The sequence below is a fragment of the Pelophylax lessonae genome (assembly GCF_965119305.1).
Source record: "Pelophylax lessonae genome assembly, chromosome: 4".
NCBI classification, from domain to species: Eukaryota; Metazoa; Chordata; class Amphibia; order Anura; family Ranidae; genus Pelophylax; species Pelophylax lessonae.
Window position 1 is genome coordinate 300,292,208 of NC_138771.1, and position 22,464 is coordinate 300,314,671.

Here is a 22,464-nt window from a genome sequence, read left to right on the forward strand (position 1 = left end):
AGGTTGCAAAATTGGGTCTGGGCGTTAAGGTTTGTTTTACCTTACCCTCTGTCATGAAGGGGTTAAGGATGCATATTGTTTTTTCTTCTATATACAAGTCTACAGAAACTGAGGAAAGGGTCAAAAGTATAATAATTCAAGCATCTTTCAAACATTTGGTTCTGGTTCATAAAATTATATTTTGCTCCTGGTAAATACAGCCTATCTTACATTTCCAAAGAGGTGATTGACATTAGATAATGGTTGTTGAAAACCATCACATTAATGAAGAATCCCATGTGAAGCCATCATACTGAAACACTACACTGATCAGCAGAAAATATACAAGCAAACAGCTTTTTATCTTTACATTCAGAAAGATAAATCACGGGATAATTGGTGATCAAGCTCAAGAGAGTTTCCATTTAACATGAGTGCCCTGAGGTTGCTTGTTAAAATTTTTTTTATCAGATACTATCAAATTTCCAGTTTTGAAAACTGCACCTAGATTTCAAGTTACAGATTACCATAATCTAAAGAGGCAGCATAATGGCTAAACAGTTATTCCTGTGGCCTTGCAGCACTTGAGTCATGAGAAATTTAGACCTAGGGTGGCCTGGGGCTGGTTTAGGGGGCCCATTATACACAGAGTTGGTTTACATTCTCGATGACAATCACACCTTTTTTAAAATGCATGGCACAATGTTTTTTCTGTGGTCAAACATGCTCACACACATGCAGTCATAGTGCTCTATCTGTGGTTTGCTTGAGCAGCCAAAAATGTATTTTGAAAAAGGATACAATATACCAGTTCCGAGTTTTACAGATGATGGCCCGCAAAATATTACTTTCCAGGATACATTTAATAATAGTATGTTTTTTATTTTACATTTTATATTATTTATTTTTTTATTATTTTATATATTTTTTATATGGTTTTACATAATTTTTGTATTAGGGGCTTCTATCAGGGGGCCCCCGGGGCAATAGCTCCTTTTGCCCCCTTACCTTAAAAATCTGGTCCTGACTCCAGCTCTCTTATAGTATATCTAAAGTCAATTTCTTTTTAGTTTTAAATTGAGAAGGGAAAGGGTTGGAACCCTGGTGCTCAACCTGGGCTCATGGACTTCATACCATCCTTTGACACTTTTTGCTTGACCTTAGAATCTCATTATTTCTTTCACACTATCTTACGTTTTCTTTACTGTCCATCCTTTTTCTCTGTTTATGTTTCTAATTAATACTAATAAAGACTAAGACTAACAAATAGGCATCAGGTTATTCTTATGGGGTTTGTATGGACCACAAATGGGGAAGCACTGATTTGTGAAGGGGCTGTAATAGCAGTGATCTCTAGCAGTCTGGTGTAATGTTTCTCCAGTCTATCCCTAGTCTTTGACAACCCATTTAGCATATTTTCAGTGTCTGACCACCTTCTGTAACAGATCTGCAGTCTCTGACACAGATTTCTTTAGTATTAAATTCACTTATTATTATTCACCATTTGGTGATTTTAGGGGATGCACTTGAAGCCTCTTAAATCAAGTGAGTTAACCACCACTAAGTGTCCATTCACACTAGCAGGACTTGTCAGGCGACTTGGTCAGCCTGACAAGTCGTGCACCGTCACTCCCACTGTGTAGTACAGGAGCTGTTCTAATAGGAGCGACACAAGTCGCTCAGACTTAGAAAAAGGGTCCTGTACTACTTCGGGGTGACCTGGAGGCGACTTGCATTGACTTCCATTATGTGAAGCCCGTGCATGCAACTTCACAGGTCGCCCCCTACGTCGGAGCGACCTAATATGAACGGGGACTAAATCAGAACCTATGTCAGGTTTTTATTGATGTTTGTGTCTCTGCTGGGGATATTTCTCTGTTTGTTATGGTGACCGTTGAATGAAAGCGTGAGAACATCTAGAATTTTAAGAAGAAATCTTTCAATGGGGATACTTAATCCAGAGCACTTTGCATTGTATCTCAAGAAAGGGAATAAGGGTAAATCTCCACAATGGGAAACAGACAGCAACAAATATTGACTGGTGTTTTAACCATTCCCTATTACATCCAAAACACAAAAAAAACAACAAAATTGTTTTAGACATATTTTAAGGGACCCCTTTTACACAGCTTTTGCATTGTTTTCATGTTTTTCTGTGGGAGCTCTGGTTAGATCCCACAACCCAGAATCTTACTGAATCATTAACTAGCATCTATCCTAAAGTGTGAAGTAAAGTGAACATTTAACTCACGTGAGACGCATAATGAATATTACGTATGTGCTATGTAAATGAATATACTTGGTAAATTAATTCAATATAAAATTGATATTCCTCCCTGTCAACTACTCAACTATTTTTCTTTAACCCCAGCCTCCTCCCCTTTAGAGGATGGGACATATACTGGTGATGATACCACAAACACAATGCTCCCGCCTTAATAATGTAAAACCGTTGAACTAACTATTGCTTACATTGCCTTTTCTTGCTAGCCCAGGGATGTTCCATGGGAGGAATGAATTCCTCTGGGGATGTGTAAATTTGAATGGTTATACTTCCTGTACTTTTGACAAAATCCAAATGAACAGATTTATTAAAAAAATGTGAACTGATAGGAGTAAAGATATATGTCTTCCTTGTCTTGTTAATGTGTCAATGCAATTCATATGAGATATAATATGTAATTCATATATCTTCATATCAAATCAACATAAACAACATTTTACATACTAATAAAACATATTTGACTGTTATAGAAGTTCTATAGGAGTCCACAAGATTTTACTTAAAGTCTTTGAAAATATAAATAACTGCCTTTCCAAGATACAAATACAGATGTCTTTCAGCATGACAAATCTTACAAGGTAAGGTAAGCATACCTGAATAACGTGATCGTAGCCACCAATAAGTTTCTCCTTCACAAAAACGTTAGGTAAGGCCGTTTCCATGGTATATTCGTAAAGTTCTTCTTCAAGCATCAGTCCTGAGTCTGTGAAGAAATCCTAGGTGAGCACTACATTTATAAACTGACAGGATGAGCCAAACAGGGAGGGACAAGGAACTTTCACAACCTTATTATCACTTCCGCCCTTACACATCTAATAATTCACCACCAAATGTGTCATCAATTGTGACTTGCAAATCTCAAAAGATACAAGGAAGATAGTTCAACTTTCCAAAGGACTTGGCAGGGGATTGAAGATATGTATGAAGTGGAAGTCTTGTTTTGATGTCTAAGTATTGGTATATATATTACTAAACTGTTTTCTCTTTCCCTTTCACTAAAAGATTTAATATCCCCACCTGAGCTAATGCTCACTGCTTATTCTTTTTATATTACACTGATAACAAAGGCATGCAAAGTATAAAGTTCCTATAGTCTTAAACTGTGTTTTCCAAACTTTTCATCATGTATTATTAATCAAATGCATTTTTTAGAGTACCAATTAGAATGGGTTTAAAAGGCTAATTTATATATATATATATATATATATATATATATATATATATAGATCTGTAAAAAGAGATGAAAGTCTATGAATGATTTTTTTATAGGCATTGTTCACAGCCTATATATAGAATTAAACCATAACATAAATTAGAGTATACACAAAAATGAAAAAAATAAAAAACTTCAAAGTGTTGCCCTTAATATTCTTCACAATAAACAGTTTTTTTTTGGGGGGTCCCCATAACAGTGCCAAGTTGTTGCTAGTGTCTCCTCGTGTTTTCGAAGAAAAATCTCCTTCCCAATAGAAATGAACTCTTCACACTGGAAACAGTCAAGGCTGGATTTATGCTTCCTCCATCTACCTCAACTGGCCAGTCACACAGTCACACAGAAAGATGCCAACAGCCTGTGAGTACAACATTGATGACTAGAAGAGTAGGGCAAACGGTTACCCTTTTTTAATAGGTTGTAGATGTTTGGGGCCAAGAATTGGTGAACCATAATTATGCAGTAAGCAATTCCATCAACAAAAACGTACAAACTTTACATGAACAGCAATAATGAAAACCGAGTTAGGCTGTGCTGGCAGGCAGGGCAGCAGTCTGCAACCTATTATTATTACATACAGGGGTTGATTTACCAAAACTGGAGAGTGTAAAATCTGGTGCAGCTCTGCATAAAACCAATCAGCTTTCAGGTTTTTTTTTTTTTTTTTTGCCAATGCTTAGTTGAACAAGTTGATGTTAGAAACTGGTTGGCTACCATGCACAGCTGGACCAGATTTTACACTCTCCCGTTTCAGCTCCCGTTCACACTGAATCTGACTTTGTAATCTTGCACCTTCACTTGAAATCACGTGATTTCAAAGCAACGTGTCAGTGCGACTTCAGGTGCAACTTGGCTGATAGCTGTCCAACTTCATGCACATACTGTATGTCTATGCAAGTCGCACCTAAAATTGGCAAAAATAGTGCAGGAACTTCTTTTTCAAATTGGTGCAGCACTGCAAAGTTGATGTCACACCGTTTTGAACACTTCCATTGCCGACAATAGGGTGCCACTTGTCATTTGATTTGGACCTGTCAAATCGCATGACAAATAGTACTGGTGTGAATGGGAGCTTAGTAAGTCAACCGACAGAGTCAGAAGTCTAGCATGTACTTTTTCTCAGGTCTCTCAGTCTGTCTTCACCTGTTTCTGGTCTGTTCTGAGCTTTTGCTTTAGAAGGACATTACCCTCACCAGCCAGTGCTGGTGCATATGCATACCTCCCAACTTTATGAGATGGGAATAACTACTGGAGGGACAACTACTGTATTAGCAAAAGTATGTAGGCATAGGACACACCTCCTGTAATATCATCTTAAAGGAGAACTGTACAAAAAAAATGAACAGTTAAAGTGCTTTTTTTGCTACTACTATTCCTTTATTCTGGCTCATGGAATTTACAAAGCAGCAATTTAAAAACTGGATGAAAGGTTTAGCTCTGTAAAACACTTTTTGATAAGTAGTGCATTTTAAAAACAACTGTGAAGATCAGACCAAAATGAGGGACAAATGAGGAGGAAGAAGGAACAGAGGGACTTTGTTCCAAATCAGGAACAGTCCCTCTAAATCAGGGACAGTTGGGAGCTATGCATATGTCTGAGTAGGGTTTACTGACTCTAGCACTTCCGCCTTTTGTCTATTTCTGCATACGTATGCTTTGAATATTGTGAATAGATGCTGACTTCTATTGACTTTGCTTCTAGTCCTGCTTTTATGTGAAGCCTGTTGCTCCAGGTTATGACTCCTCTGTTCCCGTCTGTTGTGTACTGACATTTTGTCTGCTTATCTGTGATTATTCAACTAGGCAACTCCATGAGCTACATATGGGGAACTGTCTGGGCACAATCCATTCATATTCTTCACAGCTCTGACAAAGACCAGACTCTCTAGTCCTCAGCCTATGTTGGCTTTGCTAAAAATCCACCCTAAATACAGTGCCAAAGCTAATTAGTTAAAAGGAAATAGGAAAAAGGGCAATGATACATGCCAGTTTGTGAAGAGGGAGCAGGCTTAGAAAGTGGTTGGAGGCCAAGAAGAAAGGGGGCATTTATAAAACCTGCCCAGACTGAAAAACAAAGCACTCTAAGGCACCTTTCACACGGGCATGTCGAATGTTTTATCAGTTCAGTCATTTTTTTAATTTTTTTTTAAGGAAAAATGGATTCAGTTTCACATTGGTTGTTCATTAGGTTTACATCAGTTTTACATCAGTATTTCACCAGGTTTTTTTTACATCCACTACTAATGCAAAAACAGATGTCAAAACTGAGTGTTTGTCCTTTTTACATCCATTTTTCGTCTATGTCATTTTTTAAATGGAAGAATAATAGGGCTTTCTTCAGTTTAAAAAAAAACGGTTTAACGGAGGCGGATCTCAGTGGATGTCAGCAGATGATCATCCACTGACATCTGCTTGCCCATAGAAATACATTGGTGTCTGTTTTTTATCTGTCAACGGATGGATGAAAAATGGACAAACGGAACGCCCATGTGAAAGGGGCCTAAATATATATTATTTTTCTCATTCATTATTTTGTAAGATTGTAGACAAAATAAAAATTGTACATTATAACGAATGTATATTTCCAAAATATACTGTAGCACAGCACAGAAATGGACCATAATTCAATCTGTTCACATTGGATAAATGTTCAAATGTCCTCTAGAGAGAACACATATTTTTCATATTTCAGTCTTTATAACTCTGCTCAGAGTGACACTTGGGTCTCATTGGATATAACTATCTATTGATTGTTAGACTGATTCCATTATGGTAGCTTGATTTTAGTATTGATTGCTGTTTCTTTAGACACAACGCAGTCCATGGATTTTTGTTATATGTGGAGATTTCTCTTTTGGTAACAACCGGTTTAACATGCACATAAGAGAGAGAGATATAATTAGCTTATAGGAAAAAGTTTTGGTAGTAGCACTTGCTTGCTTCATAATGACAAAGCAAAAATCTCAGGTTATATATGTAAATGTGTTAATGCTCTAGATGTACTTTTTATTAGGTTTCTACTTCCTCACCTTGGACTTTTCACATTTGTAGTGGTAAAATTTAGGAATAAAATGGATGTAATGCGGATTCATGACTTTGCCATACAGGAAATAATCTGTAATGTTAATGTGGGAGAAATCTACAGTCTTTAGGAGTATTAACAAAAAAACCTGGAACACCTATGTTGCGTAAATCTGCACCCCCCCCCCCTTATTATGAAACCCCTATACAATCTCTAGCACAGATAACTGCCTTCATATTTCATACATTTAACTGAATGGAGCCCTCCTGTCTGCAATTAGTATCACATGGTCTAAAATGAAATTCTACACATCTACTAGGGATAAGTGAATGTGCCTGTGTTCAGTTTGCTCTGCGTTTGTCAAACCCATCACGAAGTTCAAAAATTGCCAACTTAAAACCATACCCCAATGAAGTCTAATGGAGGGGGATCTTGATAATGTTTGGCCTATTTTGGGCTAATAGGAAAAGAACTGTTAAGGGGACAGTACCAAGCATGGGGAGCTGGGCACTGCCATGCCATTTCCAAATACAAAAGACATTTTTTTAAAATACAGCAGGAAGAAGGTCCAATTTAAATGCAAATTCAAGGGTGGCATGGGGAAAACACCAATCCTTTAACCACTTGAAGACTGAAATGTTATCCACCTCCCCTTCCTGCCTAGGCTATTTTTCATTACTGTCATATTTGAATGGGAATTACTTAGTCATGCAACACTGTACCCAAATGAATTGTATATCATGTTTTTAAGACAGATATAACTTTATTTTGGTAGTATTTATTTAGTGTGGAGGGGAGGGAAAGGGGATGGCGCTGCCTGTAGAGATAGAGGATGCGGCAAAGTATATGTTGATATAGAAGAGATGACCCGAGTGCACAGGCTGGGTACTAAATACTGGTAAGCAAGGTATGTTCAGCAACACATAAGGATGGTAGGTAATAAATATAACAATCACAGTGTAGATTGGTAATCAATAAGTTTTAGTGGCACATACAAAGCACTAAACATATAATGAATAAAGTGACTGGTGCCATAAAGTGCAAAGGACCATTTTCACTGATCAGGAAGTATAGGAGGCTGAAGAATATAGGATCAAAATAGTTCCTGTGGTTTCAGGAGTGCAATTGTCAACAGAGGATGGCTGGGACTGGAAAATAGGCAGTGGGACATGCAGATGGGTCAATTCAGGCAGCAGGCAGAGACATGGTTAGCAAACAGGCAAAAAATTACTCCAGGCAGCAGGCGGAAACATGTTCTATAAACAGACCAGGGTCAGTACATGTAGCAGGCAGAGGCAACACTGAAATTGTATGGCGGAAATTAGGGATACTGTTGCTGGCTGCATTGGTGACACTGTACATATGTGGCTGCAATAAGGGACATGGTTGATGGCTGCACTGGCTCTGAGGACACTGGTGTGGCTAGCAATCGGAAACATTTTTGCTGGCTGCAGTAGTCTGGTGACATTTTAACTGGTGTAGTAGTAGTCAGGAACACTGTTGTTGGAGTTCACTGATTTAGTGACACTGGGATTGGGGTGGCGGTCATCATGGACACTGTTGCTTGTTGCACTGGTCTGGTGTGGCAGCGATCAGGAACACTCTTTCTGGCCTACACTGGTCTAGTGACACTGAACTTATGTGGCAGCGATCAAGAACACTGATGCTGCCATACACTGGTCTGGTAACACTAAAACTGGAGTGGAAGTGATCAGGAACACTGTTGCTGGCATACAGTGGTCTGGTGTGGCAGCAATCATAAATGCTGTTGCTGGCTTACACTGGTCTGGTGACACTGGGTTATGTGGCAGCAATGAGTAACACTGTTACACTGTTCTGGAAAGAAAAGCAGAGATGGAAGGAGGGACACAGCACAAGAGCTATAGTGTAGAATCATCAATAAAATGCTTTATTAGAAAAAAAAAGCACCCCACTCACATGATTAAAAAGATCACTGCCGAAGGAACATGAGAAACTGCTGAAAAAATGAAAATGGGGCAGCTATGGTATCCTCCAAGCACCCTGGACAGAGATGGGTAGAGATAGAGAAGCAGTGTCTGGACTAGACATAGGTAGAGAGAGAAGCAGTGTCTGGACAGCTGGTGCTCTGGAAAGTCTGGTATGATACAGATGAGCCACACTCATTCCCAGTTCCGACAGTGCCGGCCGCTCGTGTGATGTCACCACCCTGGGGTGGATAGCCCTGTAAGGTAAACTAAGGAAGAAGAAGCTGCCTCGAAACATGTTCTGAGCATGCTCTGGTTGTGATGTCACATGGGGGGGGGAACTCTCGGAACTGGGGACAAGCACTTTAAATGTAACAGGCTTTCAATGGTACCAGCAGTTCAGACACTGCTTTTTCATCTGTACTTGTACATCTGTGCTTGAAGGAGAACATAGCATAATACCCCATTTTCATCTTTCTAGCAGTTACTAATTTTTCTCCACCAGTGATGTTTTTAACCCTGTGAGTAGGATACTTTATGTCTAATAAAGCATTTTATTGATAATACTACACTATTTTTTTTTTTTTGCACTGTGTTCCTCCCTCCCCCTCTACTTTATTTACCAGACCAGTGTACTCTATCAACAGTGTTTCTGATCACCTCCACCCAGTTCCAGTTTACACAGATAGAGTTCTCCCTCCAGAGCAAGCAGCATACCTAGTTTAGTGTCCGTAATATATGTCTAGTTTTTTGGGCTACCCATATGTCAGTAATACATATAATGTATATTTTTTAGCTGCATATTGGCTGCACTTTGGCTTTTTATATGGTGTTGAATATTGTATATCACATATTTTAGGTTATTGTGAGTTTGATATACTTTTGTCCCACTGTGTGCTGAGCGCCTTTGGCATTTAGCAGTTTTTTGTTTTTGTTTGCATGGTCTGGTGACATTTGGACTGGTGTGGCAGGGATCAGGAACATTTTTGCTTGCATACACTGGTCAGGTGACACTGGAATTGGTATAGCAGTGATCAGCAGTGCTGGCTTACACTTTCTTTAACAGAAGCCATGCTATGAACACTGCTACCCAGGCTTATTCTGGCTTATACTTAAACAGTTTTTTTCAGCATCCTTTTCTTTCTCTTATTGGCACTGAGCCTTATATTATCTTATTGTAGCAGGTTTACCAGGCATGGGGTCTGAGGTGGGTCTGCCATTGTTACCGGTAACACTCCCAGCCCATTTGAGCTGTAACTCCAGGTGTGAGCACTGAGATAATGACAATTCCGGCATCTTTGGTTTGTGTGTTTTATTATGTTTTGGGGATAGGAGAAGGGAATGAGTGGGATACTCCTCTGACTAAACTAGGTACAATTTTGGGACTCTTCTAGAGAAAAATGCCTGTCAGTGCTGTCTTGACGCCAGCTGACACTAGCCAAAGCTTCCTGATGCTTGGATATACTGTAACACTGAAAACTGTGCTGGAACCTCGACCTTAGTCCAGAAGATCCAGGACTGTAGAACACTTCACTTCTGACACTGCTATGCTCAGAAGTCACTGAATAGCTCCCTCCAGCCCTGCGCTGGCTTGAGGTAGCTCTTTGTAAATTCCTGTGCTGCTGCAACTCTCAACTAATACACTCCACACTGTACAATGACTCTTCAGGGCCCAAACTGCAGGTACCCCCTCTATACTTCAGGGACCTCAACCTAGGTGCCCCCTCTACTGCTTCAGGGTCCTCCGACCAGGCACCCCCTTTACTGCTAGCTGACTCTTGGATCCCAGAACCTTCTCTGGAGTGGTCCCCTCTGACACTAGGCAGACCCCCAGGGGCAATCCACAGTACTCACAACCTTTGTAGGCTTTCCTGGGACTGGACCCCTCTCTCTCCGCTGGTTCTCGGCACACCGGATCCCCTTCAGCTCAACTCAGCACCCAGAGACATCCACTTCCTCTGACAGGAGGAGACACAGCCGTACTCTCCCTCCTGGGATTCTGCTTCCCACCAAAGACACTGAGTCATGCACTCCCCTCAAACTTATACCCACTCCCAGAATCCTCTGCAGCAGAATCTGCCTTCTGGGGTAGTTACAAGCCTGAATGTGTCCCTGATTTGGTTTCCTCCACTGCCCTGCGAGAAGCCTCTCACAGAGCCAGTGGGGAAACTCCCCTCTCAGCAAACACACCTGAGAGCCATGACACCCTGACCAAAAATAAATCATGGCCTTGCTGTTAGGCAAACAAGGCCCACTATGCATTTACCTAGCACCTACCTGTAGGGTGCTACATCAAGATAGATATTTTTTTAATTGTGTTTCCATTTTAGAAGCTTTTATTAGCCATTACTGAACAAAAATGTATCTATGATCTTCTGTATATCATGATTTGATTGGTCCTCTGAAGTCAGCAATGGTGCAATTGGGCCTTGCTTCTTCTACTACTTGCTTTTTGTAAAGTCATGAATCAACAGGTAAGAAATTAGTAGAGCATTTAGGAGCCTTTATTGACAGCAAAAAAAGGATACTAACCCTTAAGTATATAATATAAAATATAAATACAGTAGTATAGTCTTTTAACATACTAATAATATGAACTTACTAATAATATATATGATTTAGTAAACTCAAATAAACTCCACAAAATATATGATTTTCAGTTTTCCGTGAAGACATCTTTTATTAGGATTTAACAGAGAGCCAAGTCCAGAGGAAGGTTCAGGTTATAAAAAAAAAAAAAAAAAGTGTAACTTGCTCTTTAGAGTTCCCAAAGGGATTTCTTGTTTAAAAAGGAAAGGTAAGTCCTTTGATGCACTAGTCATGCAGCCCGTTTTGTAATTTTGTAACAGGACAAAAATGGTCTTTGAACCGAATAAGGAAAAGAGACGACAATAGGACACAACTACCTTCATACATTAAAACAGATAAAATGTAAAAAAACTCACAATGAAGCAATGAATATGCCTCTCCCCAGGCTCATGACAGGCGTATTAACTTCTGCTTCATTGTGAGTGCAGTATTATTGTTTTTTTATACATAATATATTATATTATATAAGCACTGACATCTTCTCAATACCTGGATTATTTTAGGTTACCTAAGGACAGACAACCTGAAACATGATTTTCTGAGTTAAGATGTTCTACCCTGCAGGCTTTCGAGCTTATGTCTCACCTGTTTTGTCTATTTCCACTGCCAAATATGGAACATCCAGTTCATCGAAGAGGTTCTTAACCTATGGGGAAAAAAATCATGTCTTTAATAGTAATTCTGTTGTCCATTTAGTAGCCACAGTGTGTGCTTTTTGCTTTGCAATGCAACAGAATGGTTTTGCTTTACTGCTTCTTCTTACGATGAAAACCATTGTAGAGTGGAAAACGTATAACCTGGATATAGTGTTTCTGGTGATTGGGTTTCCCACTCCTGCACAGCCAGGTAACTAGTATTCTCCACACTTTCTCCAGACACAAGGAACAGTCTTTGAGCTTGGGTTTTATGTTTTATTAGGGGTAATAACTTAAATGGGGAATAGGAATTATGGGATGCCCAACTTGATACTAACAAAAACCAAGGACAATTCCCTCCCTATGTACAACTCCAATTTGTTTCCACTTATTTTCTATGTACAACTCTGTATGATAACCTTTCCCATTGTAAATATCTGACCATGCTGAAGTATTCACACTATACTCTTTGCTCTCGCTTTTTGCTAGGCAAAATTTCTTTCAAGTCATGATGATGCACGAATCATCTCAGGCCAGGCCCTGCAGGTTTTCCTCAAGGGTCTCCTCAGCACTCCATCTTCCACCTGACTCTCTGTCAGCATGCCCTATCCATATTCAAGGGCTGGCTCAGCTGCCAGGCCAACTGCCTGGGGATTAGCTGAGCTCCTCTAAGTATGCAGATGAACTCTCCTGGCCTCCAGTTTAACCACTTGCCGCCCGCCCACCGTCAAATGACGGCGGGACGGTGCGGCCATTGTTCTGGGCGGACGTCATATGACGTCGCTCATTCAGGCAGGGCAGGCGCGCGATCGTGTGCGCGCCGCCCTGCACTGCCAGTGTCGGCGTGTCCCCGGGACACAGCCCGTCACCGGCAGGGGGGAAACAGAAATGGGCGTGGCTGTTTCCCACGTGATCGGCTGTGTTCCAATGACACAGCCGATCACAATAGAGGAGCCCGGAAGAAGACCGCGCATGCGCGATCGGGAGCGCGCAGTGCGGTCATGTCGGTGGCTCTGTGTTCCCTAGGAACACAGCTAGTCACCGGCAGTAGTAAACAGTCACTGACAGTGACTGTTTACTTTGTGATCGGCTGTGAATCCATTCACAGCCGATCACAAAATGTAAACACAGAGCAGTAATTCACTGTTACTAGCTCTTCTCCCCTCACACAGTTTCCAGTGTGAGGAGAGCAGAGCTAGAAACAGTGAGTTACTGCTCTGTACACCTGTCACAATGTAAAATCACAGAAATAAAGGTACCCACACAGTCCTCAGCCCCCCCCCCAATTGCACCTGTCACCCAACAGTCACCTCATCAGTGCCCAGAAATTGACACCTATAACGTTCACATGTGAGCGTTGCGATCGCGGGCAGAATCACCGCGATTCTGCCCGCGATCCGGAAATCATTGCAAATCGCGGGACACCTGTGCGTTGCCTGTGATTTGCAATAGCACCCCAAACGCTGTGCAATGTTGCAGCGATTTTCGCCTGCCGAATCGCAGTAACATCGCGCAAACAACGCATGACACCCAAAAAAGGTACAAGAGCTCTTTGGGGCGTCATGCGTTGTTTGCGTGATGTTACCTCGATTCGGCAGGCAGAAATCGCAGCAACATCGCACAGCGTTTGGGGTGCTATTGCAAATCACGGGCAACGCACAGGCGCCCCGTGATTTGCAATGATTTCCGGAATGCGGGCAGAATCGCGGTGATTCTGCCCATGATCGCTACGCTCACATGTGAACGTAGCCTAAAGTGCACCTGTCACCAGAGACTGCCATCAGTACCGCCGTGCACCATCGCCCGTCACCTGTCACCCATCGGTGACCATCACCCGTCACCTGTCACCCCATCAATCACCGTCACCTGTCACCCCATCAGTCATCGTCACCTGTCACCCAATCAATCATCGTCACTTGTCACCCCATCACTGATCGTCATCTGTCACCCCATCAATCATCGTCACCTGGCTGTCACCCCATCAGTGATCGTCATCTGTCACCCCATCAATCATCGTCACCTGTCACCCCATCAATCATCGTCACCTGTCACCCCATCAGTCATCGTTACCTGTCACCCCATCAGTCATCGTCATCTATCACCCCATCAGTCATCGTCACCTGTCACCCCACCACTCATCGTCATCTGTCAACCCATCAGTAATCGTCATCTGTCACCCCATCAGTGACCGTCACCTGCCACCTATCAGTCACCTGCCACCCATCAGTGATCATCCGCAGTCAACCGTCACCCGTCGCACAGCCCATCACAGCCAGCACGTCAAAAAGGATGTACAGCAACGAGGAGGCCCTTCAGGTCCTCTCCATGACTGATGAGAGCACCGGGGAGCTCTCATCAGTATACGAATCCATATCCAAATCCGATTCGGAATTTGAAATCCCTAATAGTAGCGGATCGGAGATGGACTCGGACTATTCCTGTACACTTTCCTTTATACAATGTATTTTGGGGTGCAATTTTTGCTATATACATGCAACAACTTACTGACCGCCTAACGACTATATACGTCGGCCATTAAAAGCTAAATACTGGGGTTATGGCAGCAGATAGCTGCCATAACCCCAGTATTTTTTTAAACGGCGAGCGGTCGGCTTTCAGATAAGGGTGGTCCCAGTGGTGGATTCGCCGTGGAATTACCCTTACGGTGCAGCGGAATAGGTGCCCCCCACCCGCCGCGTCCCAGACGTTTTCCCAGCTTACCGGACCCGCCGGCAGCGGGGAAAACTATCCGGTCCCGGATCCTCAGAGACAGGAAGTCAAGTGAGGGCAAGATGGCCCTCACTCGACTCTATGGTCTTGGAGGACCGGAGCCAAGTCAAAATTTGTATGCCTGTTTAAAACCGGTTTAAAGGGCCGCTTTTTTTTTTTTTTTTCAACTTTTTTTTTTTTTCCTTTTTTAGTGTAGTTGTGAGGTCTGAGGTCTTTTTGACTCGAGATCTCACAATAAAGAGGACCTGTCATGCCTATTTCTATTACAAGGGATGTTTACATTCCTTGTAATAGGAATAAAAATGATCAAAAACATTTTTTTTTTTAAACTGTGTAAAAATAAAAAAAATAATAAATAAAATAAATAGGAAAAAAAAAAATTAAAGCGACCTGTCCCCCGTTAGCTCGCGCACAGAAGCGAACGCATACGCAAGTCCCGCCCACATATGTAAACGGTGTTCAAACCACACATGTGAGGTATCGCCGCAATCGTAAGCGAGAGCAATAATTTGAGCCCTAGAACTCCTCTGTAACTCTAAGCTGGTAACCTGTAGAAATTTTTAAAATGTTGCCTATGGGGATTTTTAAGTACCAATGTTTGGCGCCATTCTGTGAGCGTGCGCAATTTTGAAGCATGACATGTTGGGTATCTAATTACTCGGCGTAACATTATCTTTCACATTATGGAAACAAATTGGGCTAAATTTACTGTTTTCTTATTTTTTAATTTAAAAAAAGTGAATTTTTTTCAAAAAAATTGCATTTGGAAGACTGCTGCGCAGATATGGTGTGATAAAAAATATTGCATCTCTAGGGTCTCTGCTAAAAGAAATATATAATGTTTGGGGGTTCTAAGTAGTTTTCTAGCTAAAAAAAATGATTTTAGCTAGTAAACACCAAGTGTCGAAAATAGGCCCAGTCTTAAAGTGGATAAATGGACAACTTTGTGTAAAGTGCTACTTCAATGTTAGGCCTCTGTATGTGGCTAGGCTGTGTAAAAGTGTTACACATGTGGTATCACCATACTCAGGAGGAATAGCAGAATGTATTTTGGGGTGTCATTTTTGCTATGTACATGCTATGTGTTGGAAATATTTCATAAATGGACAACTTTGTGTAAAAAAAAATGCATTTTCATTTTCTTTCCACAGTTTCCAAAAACTTGTGGAAAAAAATGACACGTTCAAAAGACTCATTATGCCTCAAAAATTTTACGTTGGGGCGTTTGCATTCCAAAATCGGGTCATTTTATGGGGGTTTCCATTGTCCTGGTGCTCCAGGGCCTTCAAAAGTGCGATAGGTTGTCAGGAAATTATATGTGTAATTTATGCTTCTAGAATGCCGGACGGTGCTACTTGGATGTTAGGCCTCTGTATGTGGCCAGCCTGTGAAAAAGTCTCACACATGTGGTATGGCCATACTCAGGAGGAGTAGTAGAATGTGTTTTGGGGTGTAGTTGCAAGTATATATGCTGTGTGAGAGAAATAACCTGTTAATACGTCAATTTGTAAAAAAAAAAAAAAATCTTCATTTTGCAAAGAATTGTGGGAAAAAATTACAACTTCAAAAAACTCACCATGCCCCTTATTAAATACATTGGAATGTCTACTTTCCAAAAAGGGGTCATTTGGGGGGTATTTGTACTTTCCTGACTTTTTAGTGTCTCAAGAAATGAGATAGGCCTTCAGTACATCAGGTGTGATCAAGTAAGGTCAATTTTCAATGATTAGCGCCATAACTTGTGGACTCTAGAACTTTCACAAAGACCAAATAATATACACTTATTTGGGTTATTTTTTACCAAAGATAAGTAGCAGTATAAATTTTGGCCAAAATTTGTGAAGAAAAAAGACTAATTTGCAAGATTTTATGACAGAAACAAAGAAAAATGCGTTTTTTCACAATATTTTCAGTCTTTTTTTATTTATAGCACAAAAAATAAAAAACCCAGTAGTGATTAAACACCATCAAAAGAAAGCTCAATTTGTGTGAAAAAAAGGACACAAATTTTTTATGGGTACAGTGTTGCATGACTGAGTAATTGTCATTCAAAGTGTGAGAGCGCTGAAAGCTGAAAATCGGTCTGGGCAGGAAGGGGGTGAAAGTGCACTGTAGGCAAGTGGTTAAAGAAGGTTCTGCAACCTTCCAGAACTAGGGGGAGACACCAGAGATCTGCCTGTATGAGTCATCCAGCCCTGAATGGCAATAAACTTATGACTCAGATTCAAAGACACATTTTACCATGAACCAAAATAAAACATAGATTTGCCTGCACTGCCACTAATTTCACACTAGAAGGTGCTACACCTGGACCAATGACAAAGAAGAACTATGATGAGAAAGCTAGAACTATGGTCACAAAGCTCCAGAAGTAGCAGAGATAACATTGCCAAAATCATCACTACAATTTCCTTTACCTAGTTTCTGGCTCAAAGACAGTAAAGAATTCCATCAAGCAGTAACTATATATATATATATATATATATATATATATATATATATATATATATTGTGAGGGATTAGCTCGGTGGCGGGTGTGGATGACACCTTGGGGGGGTTCGTTACACAAGGAGATAGCCGAGAAGTGGTTGCAAACAACAGTTTGGTTTATTCATGCAATTTTTTTCACCTGACTGCAAGCGTCAAAAACATACAAAATAAAATAAAACACAAAATAAATCCTTGCCACTGTGGGCGGCTACCTTCTCACACACAGGAACCTACCTAAGGAAGTCTGTCCCCAACCTACTGTTGGGCAGACTTGGCTGATCATACAGCAGACTATCAATGGTCCATTTATTATCTCTTCACATAGAGAATGTTCCTTTTCTCTTCACACAGCACATGTTCATTGGACTTTCCTTTCACATAGAAAACATTTATTGGTTTTTCTCTTCACACTCTTCACATAGAAACAGTTCATTTTCTCACCTTGAGAAGTCTTCACACTTTTTACCCTCCTCAGCGCACATCGTTCCAGGAGGTCTTCCCCATGCTCACACAGCTTCAGGGGGCATTCCTTCTCCCATGCTCACACAGCGTCATGAGGCACACATCTGACTGTCCTCCTCTCCCCAGCTCACACAGTGTCAGGAGGCAGCAATCCTTCTCCCATGCTCACACAGCGTCGGGAGGCACACATCTGACTGTCCTCCTCTCCCCAGCTCACACAGTGTCAGGAGGCAGAAATCCTTAGACTTCCTCTGGACAAATTATAGAGGCCTAAATTTCCTCATTCTGAACAGCTGAAGTCTGTTCAACGTCCTTAGACAGTTCTGGCTACCTTTGCAGCCGACACCCTATAGTAATTGGTGAATTTTCTAAACCAGGTGGAGATGTCTCCTGTCTGTGACAACATCCACAGATTTACCTGACTTCCTGTCACAATATATATATATATATATATATATATATATATATATATATATATATATATATATATATATTTATATATACAGTGCCTTGCGAAAGTATTCGGCTCCCATGAACTTTGCGACCTTTTGCCACATTTCAGGCTTCAAACATAAAGATACAAAACTGTATTTTTTTGTGAAGAATCAAGAACAAGTGGGACACAATCATGAAGTGGAACGAAATTTATTGGATGTTTCAAACTTTTTTAACAAATAAAAAACTGGAAAATTGGGCTTGCAAAATTATTCAGCCCCCTTAAGTTAATACTTTGTAGCGCCACCTTTTTGCTGCGATTACAGCTGTAAGTCGCTTGGGGTATGTCAAGAGGCCCATGATCAAAGTTCAAGGGGGCCGAATACTTTTGCAAGGCACTGTATATATATATTGACCCATTGACAGAGAACTGTAAGGGATCTTCATTCAGTGACATTATGTTTGAATCTCCAGATAGAAGATTTTAAAGGAAAACGTGACTTGCACATGCTAGTAAATAGTGACAGTATAAAGGGACTGAGCAGGCTGAGTAAGATTAAGGCTATTATCTATTACAATATGTAAGTACAGCCAAGATTTGCCTAGAAAAACAAGCCAGAACATTCATACAATGTCTTATGGTAAACTGCCATGAAACAAAGTTGAATACTATCAGCTTACCATCTGTTGCTAAGTTTACAGCTCACATATTCTGCTTATAAAATCAAAAACAGCTTTCTACTCAATTTTAATTTAATATTGAAGCTGATAAGAATGCAGAAGTTGTTAATGCAGAGTTAATGTTCAATTTTACAGCACATTACTGCTTATTTAATGTTGTTTTATTCAGTTTAAGAAGAGTATTGATTTTCATAAGATGTGTAGCAAGAATCGACTGGTTAATTAAATGTGCCAGGCAAAGCTAAGGGCATTGTTTATATGAGTAGAAAACTCTGTGGTTATTAAACTTCAAATAACATGAATAATGTTTTGCCCATGACTGAGCTTAAAAAATTCTAGGTGGTTGTGTCAAGACTTGTTCACACAGGATATGTGTCTTCATGTACATTCAATGCATTTAAAATACTATTTCCAAAATCACTGGGGCTAAAGGCAAGAAAAAAATACAAAGGTTTGAGTTGTCACTGGAACAGGAAAGGAGGGGAAATCCTTTGATGGGGACACTTGTACCAGTATTAACTGTCTAGTAAAGGCTTCCCTACGTTTGAAGAGATCTCCTATCACTACAATACAATATGTGGAGTGAAGGAAAAGCCACATCGCATCAGTTTAAAAACACTCTAATAATGGCTTCAATCAATCCCTACACTATCCAAAACTAAAACGTTTTTGATTTAGAAATATTTAAACTAGGGATAAGCAAACGGTTCGGCCCGAGCATGAGTTTGAGCAGAACGAGCTCTTCGCCCGTTCGATGAACACCCGAATTAGTCCCACCCTTCACTATAAAAGTATTCCTAAAATAGCAGCCATTTGTAGTGTGATATCGGCATGGAGAGAAATAGAACAGGGCTTTGTTTAGTGCTGCCAGAGAGTTAGTGTGCTATAGGGTGCTATTCTGATTCTATTGTCAGTGAAGAATATCAGTTTAGTGTGAATCTAATAATAGATCAGACAGTGTGAGTGTAGTGACTAGAGATCAACCGATCATCGGCAAAGCCGATATATCAAGGGCCGATATGCACTTTCCCTGATATATCGGAATCGGCCTCTGAATTACCGATATTGCAGTGACGTCATCGCGTATGTTGTGCCACGCGCCTCTGCGCACTCTGGGACAGCTTCGGCCACTATCAGATGCATGCACAACAGTCAGTGTGTTTAACAGGAAACACAGTCGCCGCGGACAAGCCAGTAGAGTCTCTGGACTCTGGAGTCGGCCGGTCAGTTAGTAATTCTTGCTCATTCAGTGACAGTTACAGACTACACACTGCACAGTTTAACACAGCCGCCGGCAAGCTGTGGCCACATACAGGCCTGTAGTGTAGCCCTGTGCCAGCCAGCCACAGGCACTGCCTGACTGTACCAGATAGCTAGCCACAGGCCCCAGGCCTGTACCAGCCAGCCACCCACCACACAGGGTGCCAGCCAGCCACCCACCACACAGGGTGCCAGCCAGCCACCCACCTCAGGGTGCCAGCCAGCCAGCCATTAAAGGGTGCTAGCCAGCCACCACAAGGTGCCAGTCAGCCACTAAAGGGTGCCAGCCAGCCACCCACCACAGGGTGCCAGCCAGTCAACCACCACAGGGTGCCAGCCAGCCACCATAGGGTGCCAGCCAGCCACCCACCACAGGGTGCCAGCCAGCCAGCCACCAAAGGGTGCCAGCCAGCCACCCACGACAGGGTGCCAGCCAGCCAGCTACCACAGGGTGCCAGCCAGCCAGCCACTAAAGGGTGCCAGCCAGACACCCACCACAGGGTGCCAGCCACCACACAGGGTGCCAGCCAGCCAGCCAGCCACCCACCACAGGGTGCCAGCCAGCCAGCCACCCACCTCAGGGTGCCAGCCAGCCAGCCATCAAAGGGTGCTAGCCAGCCACCAGAAGGTGCCAGCCAGCCACCCACCACAGGGTGCAAGCCAGCCAACCACCACAGGGTGCCAGCCAGCCACCAAAGGGTGCCAGCCAGCCACCCACCACAGGGTGCCAGCCACCAAAGGGTGCCAGCCAGCCACCACAAGGTGCCAGCCAGTCAGCCACCAAAGGGTGCCAGCCAGCCACCCACCACAGGGTTCCAGCCAGCCAGCCACACAGGGTGCCAGCCAGCCACCAAAGGGAGCCAGCCAGCCACCCACCACAGGGTGCCAGCCAGCCACCAAAGGGTGCCAGCCAGCCACCCATGACAGGGTGCCAGCCACCACAGGGTGCAAGCCAGCCAGCCACTAAAGGGTGCCAGCCAGACACCCACCACAGGGTGACAGACAGCCACCCACCACAGGGTGCCAGCCAGCCAGCCACCAAAGGGTGCCAGCCAGCCAGCCACCCACCACACGGTGCCAGCCAGCCAACCACCACACGGTGCCAGCCACCACAGGGTGCAAGCCAGCCACTCACCCACCACAGGGTGAAAGCCAGCCACCAAAGGGTGCCAGCCAGCCACTCAACACAGGGTGCCAGCCAGCCACCCACCACAGGGTGCCAGCCAGCCACCAAAAAGTGCTAGCCAGCCACCCACCCACCCACCACAGGGTGCCAGCCAGCCAGCCAGCCACCAAAGGGTGCTAGCCAGCCACCCACCACATGGTTCCAGCCAGCCACCACAGGGTGCCAGTCAGCCAACCACCACAGGGTGCCAGCCATCCAGCCACCAAAGGGTGCCAGCCAGCCAGCCACTAAAGGGTGCCAGCCAGACACCCACCACAGGGTGCCAGCCAGCCACCACAGCACAGTAATTGACAGAAAATGTGGTGATCCTCTTCAGTGGTGGAAAGAAAATGAGGCACGCTACAAAAGACTTGCTGCCCATGCTAGAAGATACCTTTTTTGCTCCTCCTTCCTCAGTACCAAGTGAGCGTGTTTATAGTGAAGTGGCAGCAATTTGTGAGAAAAAAATAAGCCGTTTAACTGGTTATCATGCTTAAATGGTATGCTTTCTGCACTATAATATTGTTCTACTTAACTGGGAGTATTGAAAATGTAGTAGTATAGTACTAGTGTCCGCTCCACTGTCTCCAATCCATTCCACTGTCTAGCTTTTGTCTAGCTTTTTTTCTAGCAGTTTTGCACTGACTGCGCTGAGCTGCCCCCGTCGACGTGAGCTCGCCCACTAAAGAAAATACATACAGAAGTCACGCCCGCAAATGAAAGCACTGTTCAAACCAGACATGTGAGGTATCGCCACAATCGCCAAAGCGAGAGCAATAATAAAAAAAGAGCTACTCTGTTACTCTAAACTGGTAACGTTAAAACATTTTTAAAGCATCGCCATTCCGCAGGTGTGCGTAATTTTAAACCGTAACATGTTAGGTATCTATTTACTCGGCGTGACATCATCTTTCACAATATACAAAAAATGGGCTTACTTTACTGTTTAGTTTTCTTTAAATGCAGTGAAATATATTTTTTTCCCAAAAAACAATGGTGTTTGAAAGACCGCTGCGCAAATACTGTGTGACAAAAAATATTGCAACGACCGCCATTTTATTCTCCAGAGTCTTTGCTAAATATATATATATATATATATATATATATATATATATATATATAATGTTTGGGGTTCTAAGTAATTCTTTAGCTAAAAATACAGATTTTAACTTGTAAACAACATGTGTCAGAAATGGGCTCGGTCCAGAAGTGGTCAACCACTTTACCACCGGAGGATTTTCCTGCTAAAAGACCAGGGTTTTTTTTGCGATTTTTTTTTACTGCTTGACTTTAACGGACAATTGCGCGGTCGTGCGACGCTGTACCTAAACGAATTTCACGTCCTTTTTTTCCCACAAACAGAGCTTTCTTTTGGTGGTATTTGATCACCTGTGCGATTTTTTGATCACGCGCTATAAACAAAAAAAGAGCGTAATTTTTGCAAAAATAACAATATTTTTCACTTTTTTTTATATGAAATTCCTCCCAAAAAAATGTAAAAATCAAAAATTTTTAACATTTTCGGCCAATTTGTTTTATGCTACCTATGTTTGGTAAAAAAAAAAATCGCAAA

The 22,464-nt window shown here is 42.2% G+C and overlaps 1 protein-coding gene across 1 annotated transcript in view; it reads right to left on the reverse strand.

Annotated features, from left to right (window-relative positions):
* The window catches only part of TXNRD1 (thioredoxin reductase 1), a 111,433-nt gene that overhangs the window by 59,704 nt on the left and 29,265 nt on the right, over positions 1-22,464 (reverse strand). Inside the window, exons 3-4 of the mRNA XM_082253114.1 lie at positions 11,619-11,679; positions 2,857-2,966 (exon numbers count right to left, since the gene is read on the reverse strand). Of these exons, the coding sequence (XP_082109240.1) occupies positions 2,857-2,966; positions 11,619-11,679 (171 nt within the window). The remainder of the gene's footprint in view (positions 1-2,856; positions 2,967-11,618; positions 11,680-22,464) is intronic.